At 44.9% G+C, this 9242-nt stretch overlaps 1 protein-coding gene across 2 annotated transcripts in view; it reads right to left on the bottom strand.

Annotated features, from left to right (window-relative positions):
• Positions 1 to 9242, bottom strand: part of CLHC1 (clathrin heavy chain linker domain containing 1) — a 72587-nt gene that overhangs the window by 56892 nt on the left and 6453 nt on the right. Inside the window, exons 2-3 of one of the 2 annotated variants that reach the window (XM_011950594.1) lie at positions 8474 to 8643; positions 3267 to 3525 (exon numbers count right to left, since the gene is read on the bottom strand). The exons of the other annotated variant lie outside the window; for it this stretch is intronic. Coding sequence (XP_011805984.1) covers positions 3267 to 3443 — 177 coding nt within the window. The 5' untranslated portion in view covers positions 3444 to 3525; positions 8474 to 8643. The remainder of the gene's footprint in view (positions 1 to 3266; positions 3526 to 8473; positions 8644 to 9242) is intronic. 2 annotated transcript variants of the gene reach the window in all.

Below are 9242 nucleotides of genomic sequence, written 5' to 3' on the forward strand. Positions count from 1 at the left end.
ATTCAAGTTTGAGACCCCTACATTAAGGCTGCTACTAAATCCAAGAAAATAACCATAGCTATACTTACCAGTTACAGGGGTCTGAGGGAGAAGAGGTATGGTTTTCATTCCCCCTCAGCTCCTACATACAGATCTGAACTATTTGTACAATATGCTACAGGAACACAAAAGGTCAGCCACTTTATAGAGTCCAGCTACCTCCATAGCCCCGCCCCCCTTTTCTTTTTTGGTAGAGACAGTCTTGCTATGTTGCCCAGGCTGGTCTCAAACTCCTGGCCTTGAGCGATGTTCCTACCAATCCTCTCAAAGTTCTAGGATTACAGACACGAGCTATTGCACCCAGCCGGGTAAGTCATCCATTTCTAAAAAAGCTCATTCTTCCAAGCTTTGGTCTTCTTTGCTTACTAGGTTTTTCATTCACCCTACAATCCACCCCCAACTCTTGGTATGAGTTTCAAGTCCTCCTTGCTTTGATTCAGGCATGATTCTCCAGGTCAACCCATCTATCTTTGATTTTAAACACAATTTGGTATTTGTTTCCTGGTTCAAAGTACCCAGAGATGCAAGCTGACACTTTTATCTTCTGCCCAACTAGGTCCTTTTAAGAGGGTAGGAAGATCAAAGAAGACAGTCATTAATAGTTCATTAATGGTGCCGGGCGCGGTGGCTCAAGCCTGTAATCCCAGCACTTTGGGAGGCCGAGACGGGCGGATCACGAGGTCAGGAGATCGAGACCATCCTGGCGGTCAGGAGATCCAGACCATCCTGGTTAACACGGTGAAACCCCGTCTCTACTAAAAACACAAAAAACTAGCAGGGCGAGGTGGCGGGCACCTGTAGTCCCAGATACTCCGGAGGCTGAGGCAGGAGAATGGCGTAAACCCGGGAGGTGGAGCTTGCAGTGAGCTGAGATCCGGCCACTGCACTCCAGCCCGGGCGACAGAGCAAGACTCCGTCTCAAAAAAAAAAAAAAAAAAAAAAAAAAAAAAAAATTGTTTATTAAAAAAAAAAGGGGGAAAAAAAAAAAAAAAAAAAAAAAAAAAATTGTTTATTAATAATCAAAGGTGCTAAAATAATGTGAAAATGAAAAAGGCAAATTATCTGTTATCAAGAAGCTAGAAGAAAAGTTTCTCAAAGTACCAAATGACTTCCATTTCTAGATCCCCTCTCAGTCCTGAAGAACAGAATTCTTTACAAGGTAAAATTTACAATTATGTAATGTGCAAATAGTACAAATGGAAATCTTTTCTCCTCACTAGGAGAAAAGAAACAGGGACTATAGACGTCAATATTATTTTCTATTTAACACCGTATGTTTTCTCTAGGAATTAAAGTTACCAACAATACCTCCAAAATGATTTCACTATAACTACATTAATGCAAAGCAGAGAGCTCTTCATGTAAGAAAAATTCTGACAAGTGTTAGCACTCGGGCATGCAAAGATACACATTACAGTTATGACGTTCCTTTGCTAATTTCACACAGTAGAGTCGCAGCATGACTCTTGATATTTATAAAACCTATTCAATACATTATCTTTATTTAAACATCCATTCAATACATTCCTTAATAACTAAAACACCAAGAGCAATATCATTGATCATAACGCATATAAAATGAAGCTAACCTGCCAATGTACCAAGTCTAAAAGATAGATTTTCTGTATGATATAAAAGGAAGGAAAGGCCGGGGGTGGTGGCTCACGCCTGTAATCCCAGCACTTTGGGAGGCCTAGGCGGGCAGATCACAAGGCCAGGAGATCGAGACCATCCTGGCTAACACAGTGAAATCCCGTCTCTACTAAAAATACAAAAAATTAGCCGGGCGTGGTGGCGGGCGCCTGTGGTCCCAGCTACTTGGGAGGTTGAGGCAGGAGAATGGCGTGAAGCCAGGAGGCGGAGCTTGCAGTGAGCCGAAATCGCAGGATTGCGCCACTGCACTCCAGCCTGGGCCACAGAGTGAGACTCCCTCTCAAAAAAAAAAAAAAAGGAATGAAGGAAAGACTCTGTTTCTCTCTATTACTCCTATGAATATGTATCAACTTTCCTTATTCTACTGGTAGGTATATAGCACTATCATATGCTCACTTTCCCTTAGAGAGAGGCACTAGGTTTTTATTTAGAGGAGAAATATGAGTCATAGTGTATAATGTTTAAAAATTAAAAGACTGAGTTTCTATTTTGCCTGTGGCTGTTTACTCAGAGACCAACAGTTTACTGAAGTCTTAAGGTAAGTACTTCCTCTGGCAAAGAGGAAAGATGCTGATTTCACTTATTTCACTGTCAGGGCATCTCTCCGGAATGGGGTGGAAAAAAAAAGCTGCATAAATAAATTAGGATTGTTGGGCAAACTGCAGTTGTTTAGAAGGATAATAGGTATTTCTAAAACCTTAAAAAGCAAAATCAAATATGTTCCACAAAGTGATAGTATTTTCTAAGCTGATCTCCATATTTCCAATATTAAGTCCAGTCTAATTCCTTGTAAACCATGACTAGATAATTCTAGATAGAACTCCAATCTACAAGGAATCTCAATTTAATGTTAGATCAAATCTAAATCAAGATTTTAATGATACCAGAAACAAACTCAAAATAACAAGGAAGCATCATGCTCCTGCTTGCAGCCTAATTCCTAATAAATCAGATGATACTTTTAGATGAAAAGGTCAAAATTATTATCAGAGAGCAGATACAGCCAGGTAGTTGATCAAAAACTGATAGTCTGGGCTAGGCGCTGGTAGTTCATGCCTGTAATCCCAGCACTTTGGGAGGCCAAGATAGGAGGATTGCTTGAGGCCAGGAGTGCAAGACCAGCCTAGGCAACATAGAGACCTTGTCTCTACAAAAAAATTTAAAAATTAGTCAGGAGTGGTGGCACAAGCCTGTAGTCCCAGCTATACAGGAGGCTGAGGCAGGAAGATCACTTGAACCCAGGATTTTGAGGCTGCAGTGAGATATGAGTGTGCCACTGCACTCCAGCCTAGGTGATACATTGAGACTCTGTCTTTAAAAATATATATAAAGGAAACTTATAATCTGCTCTCAAGCTAAGATAACTGAAACACTCATTCACAGTCAGGAAAAACAAATCCAGAAGTGCATTTTTCCCATTTATGCCTTTCTGAGAAACTGGATGAACGTCTCAAAATCAGCAAATGGAATGTGATCATTCAAACAGTAGTGTTACTAAGGCAGGAATATTGGTTGTCAACATAGATCATTGCTATCTTCATGAAAACTTAATTGTTTTAAGAGCATTATGATACCTTATCAAAAACATTTCGGTATATGATGTAATATTCATCAACAGGTCCTTCCTCATTACAGCCCAGTCTTTCAGTTTCTGTAATTATGTATCTTTGCATACTTCCCAAAAATTCCTTGTCACTTCTACAAATGATAGGTGGTAGAACTGCATGTTTTCTTATTTGATGAACTGACATATTTGACAATCTGCACACTTGCTCACTGAAGAAAAGTTAAATCTTGACCTGCTCTTGCAACAAAGCCAAAACTTTGATAAGCCTGAAAGAAAAAAAAGAGCAACAATTAATATAATAATTTTTAAAATTAAGTCACATATTGATCTGAAAAGATATTTTCTTCAGAAATAAATTTTCCATCTGTCACTGTGATAAATACTTCAACCTATGTATTAAAAGGTCTGTGCTGCCAAGCGTGGTGTCTCATGCCTGTAATCCCAGGTCTTGGGGAGGCCAAGGAAGGTGGATCACCTGACGTCGGGAGTTCAAGCCCAGCCTGACCAGAACGGAGAAACCCCGTCTCTATTGAAAATACAAAATTAGCCAGGCGTGGTGGCGCATGCCTGTAATCCTAGCTACTCAGGAAGCTGAGGCAGGAGGATCGCTTGAATCCGGGAGGCAGAGGTTGCGGCAAGATCGAGCCATTACACTCTAGCCTGGGCAACAAGAGCGAAACTCAGTCTCAAAAAAAAACAAAAAACAAACAAACAAACAACAAAAAAAAACTATGCTATTCCACTGCCATATGCTGCTGCTCTGGGACAGAAACACAGAAATACCAAACACCATTCAATGAAGAGCTCTTCTCTTCCTAACTGTGCACAACTCCTCTCACATGTATCATATAATTGATAGCTTCTTATGTATAATTCGCACTTTCTAATAGAAGGTTTGGTATTTTATGTTTATTTGTGTCATGTGGGAAAACTAGTTTGTAAGCCTCTTGACACAAACAAGGTCAAATATTTTACGACCCCCAAGCTTATCTGGCCTAGCTTCATCCAGCACAAAACAGCTATAAATAATGTATTTATTTTATAATAAACTTTATTATAATCATCTTTAATATTAAAGTACTAAGCAAAAAGAGGTCAGGACTTCTGCTAAAATCCATCCCTCAATTATGTCAAAAATAACAGTATTTTTCAGTGTACAGCTTTCAAGCAGCCACATAGAGCTTGCAGTGAGCCGAGAGTGCGCCACTGCACTCCAGCCTGGGTGACAGAGCGAGACTCCATCTCAAAAAAAAAAAAAAAAAAAATCATGAGCGGCAGCGGCCTGGCGGGTGCGAGGGCGCTGTGGGCCGGTCCAACCCCGCCTCAGGGCACCTCCTACTCGCCGGGATTGAGTTCTCCACCGGCGTGGCCTGCTGTGCTCCCAGCGCCAGGGGTCGGCGCGGCAGCTCTGGGCTTTGGGGACCGGATGGAGGAGCGGGGTGTCGGCCTCGCGGGACGGTCCCCCCTGACCTCAGGCGGCGCTGGGGCGAGTGAGGGCGCGCGGAGGCTCGGGGGGGCCACTATCGCCCCCGGACCCGCTCAGCGGTCCCTGCTTATAGGCGCCGCCCCCAGGAGCCTCGGCAGGGGCCTAGGACGCCCGGGTGTTCAGGAAGAGAAGCGGGATCAGGTTCACGCCCGCCCGCTATCGGATAGTAACTTTTTTTTTTTTTTTTGAGACGGAGTCTCGCTCTGTCGCCCAGGCTGGAGTGCAACCGCACGATCTCGGCTCACTGCAAGCTCCGCCTGGCGGGTTCACGCGATTCTCCCCCTCTCAGCCTCTAGAGTAGCTAGGACTACAGGCGTCCGCCACCACGCCTGGTTAATTTTTGTATTTTTAGTAGAGACGGGGGTTTCACCATGTTGCCCAGGCTGGTCTTGAACTCCTGACCTCGTGATCCACTCGCCTCGGCCTCCCAAAGTGCTGAGATTACAGGCAAGAGCCACCGCGCTCGGCTGATCGAAACTTTAAAGTCATTGGTAACCCACGCTTCCTGGAGTTGCATTTGGGGTCACCCAGCGGCGAAGCCCATATAACTTGATACGCCCTTACACACCAAGCTCAGTTCAGGCGAGGTGAGGTCACAACCAGGAGCCAGAGGCCAGCTGATAATGTTGTACTTGATTCCATAGTCAAAGAAGGAGCTGGATGGCGTCTCATGCAGAGTGCCGCGCTCTGGAGTGTTTGAGTGTGAACTCTATGCCTTGACAGCTCGCTACACCCAGTCGATAGTCCTTCTGGAGGAAAGCTATGTCATGAAGGATCCCTTCATCTCCGACAAGGTCAGATTCCTGGTCCTTGGCTGGCGCTGCAGTTTGTGCATCAGGTTGTGTGGCCAGTGTACTAGGAGTGATCCAGGAGTCTAAGTCCCTGAGCATCTGCCACAGGGCGACATGCACACAGGGGAGCTGTATCAACAGCCAAGGGGGGATGAGATGGGCCAGGGCAGGAGGAGCCTCGCAGTGCGGGTAGGGAGTGTCTGAGGCGCATTGAGGAGCTGGCAGTCCAGGAAAAGCTGAGAAAGGAAGACCGGAAAGGAGTGCACTTTTTTCTACTTCAAGAGATTCTGCCTCCCTTGTGTCCAGGAGAACATCGTGCTTTTCCTCAGAAAATTCTGCAAGACTTGGAGAAAAGGAAAGCTCCTGGGCCAGCCTGCGCCAGAGATGCTGCTAAGCTGGGAGTCGCCGTGCCCGGCCTTGTTTCTGGACCATAGGGAGCAGCACTGCAGCCCAGGGGAGCTGGAGTACAGCTTGGAGCAGCCACAGGCCCAGGGAGCTGTGCCGAAAAAGTAGCCCAAAGGCAGATAGATGCCAGACCAGACACAGCAGGGAACTGGGCCAGGAGCACCCGCATGACCCTCAGGGCGGAGGCCTGAGTGCTGCTCAGATGTGACTGAGAGGGATGACCTCCTTCAGCGAGGCAGCTCCTAAGAGGCCACCTGCAGGTCCGTGTGGGGGAAGACGCCATGCTGTGTGGGGGCCATGGGGCACAGTAGGTGGCTGCAGTGGTCTCTTTGTAAGGAAAATCATTGACAGCAGCTGCCTTCTGGAGCCAGTCTGGAAGGTCTAGAGCAGGATAGAATTTTTACTTCCCATCCTATGTGATGCTTGGAAAATGGTTTTAACCTTGATCATGTACTCTGTTTATAATTAAAAACCCAAAGAACCAGCTAATGTTTGGAAAAAGAATCTTCCACTGAAATACGTGGATACTTGACGTTCTCCCAGGGCACTCCGTACCTGGCAATGGTTGGGGTCTCCTGGGAAGCTGAGTGCTGGCTTACAGCCTCTCCAGTTCCCTCAGGCTCTGGCTTCAGCTCGGGTCCCTCCAATCTGTCTCTTCCAACCCCAAGTCAGTAATGCTGTGGGCTTCCTGCCCTCACCCCGCACCTCATGACCAACACGCTGCCTGCCTGCTTGCCCCCTGCCATCTCGAATTCAGTCCTGGGTGCCTTCGAAGCCTGACCCCACTGCCTGCCAGGGTTCCTGCAGCATCCCCTCCTCCAGGCTCCCCATCTCCCTGAAGCTTGCAGGTAGCAGTTGGTATGGCACTGATCTGTGAGCTCTGGAATGTCTGCTTAGAGTTCTGAGGCAGGAACTGCTCTTTGTAAATACTCAAGGCCAACTGTCACGTGATGAAGGAATGAATAAAGAGTTTTTACTGAAGGGCGGTGGCTCAAGCCTGTAATCCCAGCTTGATTTTGGGAGGCCAAGGCAGGCGGATCACGAGGTCAGGAGATTGAGACCATCCTGGCTAACATGGTGAAACCCTGTCTCTACTAAAAATACAAAAAAGTTAGCTGGCCATGGTGGTGGGCGCCTGTAGTCCTGGCTACTCAGGAGCCTGAAGCAGGAGAGTGGCCTGAACCTGGGAGGCGGAGGTTGCAGTGACCGGAGATTGCACCATGGCACTCCAGCCAGGGCAACAGAGTGAGACTCCATTTCAAAAAAAAAAAAAAAAAGTTTTCCCAAAAAAAAAAAAAAAATCATTGTCTGACTGAAGTTGGATACAGAAGTTAGTTCCTAAGATTTAGTCACATTAAGTTCAAACAGAACTCTTGGCTTGCTTAATAATGGCTGGCAAGACAAAACATCGTAACTTTTTCCCTAATTACAGAAGCATACTTCTGGTATAAAATTTGGAAAATAAAAACCAAACAAAATTAATGAAATAAATATCTATTTAATATTTTGGAATATTTCCTTCCAAACATTATAAAACTTGAAATTAAACTCTATATTCAGTTGTGCATCACATTTTTTTCACTTAATATTAAAAGCACTTTTTCATGTTGTTAAATCGTTTTTTAAAACATGACTTCTAAAGCTTACACAGTATTTCATGGTATGATGCTCCATTAATTTATTCCCCCATTGTCAGATAGTTTCACTCTTTTTGTTTTGATTTGAGACAGTCTTGCTCTGTCGCCCAGGCCGGAGTGCAGTGGCACAATCTCGGCTCACTGCAACCTTCACTTTCTGAATTCAAGTGATTCTCCTGCCTTAGCCTCCCAAGTACCTGAAACTAGAGGTGAAGGGCACCAAGTCTGGCTAATTTTCTATAATTTTAGTAGAAAATGGGGTTTCACCATGTTGGCCAGGCTGGTCTCGAACTCCTGGCCTCAAGTGATCAGCCTGCTTTGGCCTCAGCAGTTTGAAACCAGTCTAACCAATATGGTGAAACCCCATCTCTACCAAAAATACAAAAATTAGCCAGGCGTGGTGGCACACGCCTGTAATCCCAGCTACTCAGGAGGCTGAGGAAGGAGAATCACTTGAACCCTAGAGGCGGAGGTTGCAGTGAGCCGAGACTGCGCCACTGCACTCCGGCCTGGGCAATAGAGGAAGACTCCGTCTCAAAAAAAAAAAAAAAAAAGTAAAAGATAAAAGTCAAAAGAGGAAGAAACGAGTGTTGTCATTAGGGAGGGGGTAGTGACATTTGGAAACCAGTGGCTTCCTATAGTATTACCCTTAGGATAAAATCCAAATTCCTTTACTTGGCCTATTAGTGCCCTTCAGGAACCAATTACTCTTGTTCTTTGACCAAATTTACTCTCTTCATGTCCCTGTCCTTTGCCCCATATCCCCATCCCCACTCCCATGAACTTCCTCTCTTACCTTAGGATCTTTTTCATAATTTTCTCCCCCTCCCTGCAGACCATCCTCCTACATTAGCCCCAACCCCCAAAACACATACATACTATCACTTTGATTCACTTGGCTTTTACTCTTTCTTCAGCTTCAGGAAAGCTGTCCTGGATTCCCTTAAAATTGGTCAGATGCCACTGTTATGTTCGCCCATAATACTGTGCACTTCCATCATGGTATTATTCTTTCACCACACTGCCTTACAGACTTCCTGTTTATATTCTGTCTCATCTGTTAGGCTATAAGCCTGACAAGATCAGGAAACAAAATGTTCTCATTCCCCATTATCCCTCCTCCACCATATGCATGCAAGTGCATAATACAGTTTCTAGCAGAGCAGTACTCAAACATGTTTGCTGAATAATCAATAATCACTGAACAATAATCTAGTCTGTTTATAAGACATTGGACTTGTGGTGCTCTCAAACCAGAACACAGCTAAAGTGATTGCTCCTTAGCATCTACAAAATGCCATTGAGTTACATAAACCAACCAAGATTACCATTTGTTCATTCATTCATATGAGACATTTAGGGATATGTTTACAAGTCACAAGGGTTCCTAGTCAAGTGTTCCAGGTCTAGTAAATGAGCCACTGCTACAAAGCAGAAAAGGCAGTGCGACAGAGGTGAGCACAATGGGCTACAGAAGGCCAGAGGGGCATCTCATCAGCCTGTGGAAGGGGGCAAGGAAACATTAGGGAAAACATCTAGTAAAACAAAATCTAGGGCAATGCTTAAGTTGTGCTGCATTTATTTACTCAATATTTGGGGGGCACCTATTGTTTGTCTGCCATTATTCTAGACAATGGAGACACAGGATTGAACAAAACAAAGTC

This window comes from Colobus angolensis, unplaced genomic scaffold (assembly GCF_000951035.1).
Source record: "Colobus angolensis palliatus isolate OR3802 unplaced genomic scaffold, Cang.pa_1.0 Scaffold309, whole genome shotgun sequence".
Classification (NCBI taxonomy): Eukaryota; Metazoa; Chordata; class Mammalia; order Primates; family Cercopithecidae; genus Colobus; species Colobus angolensis.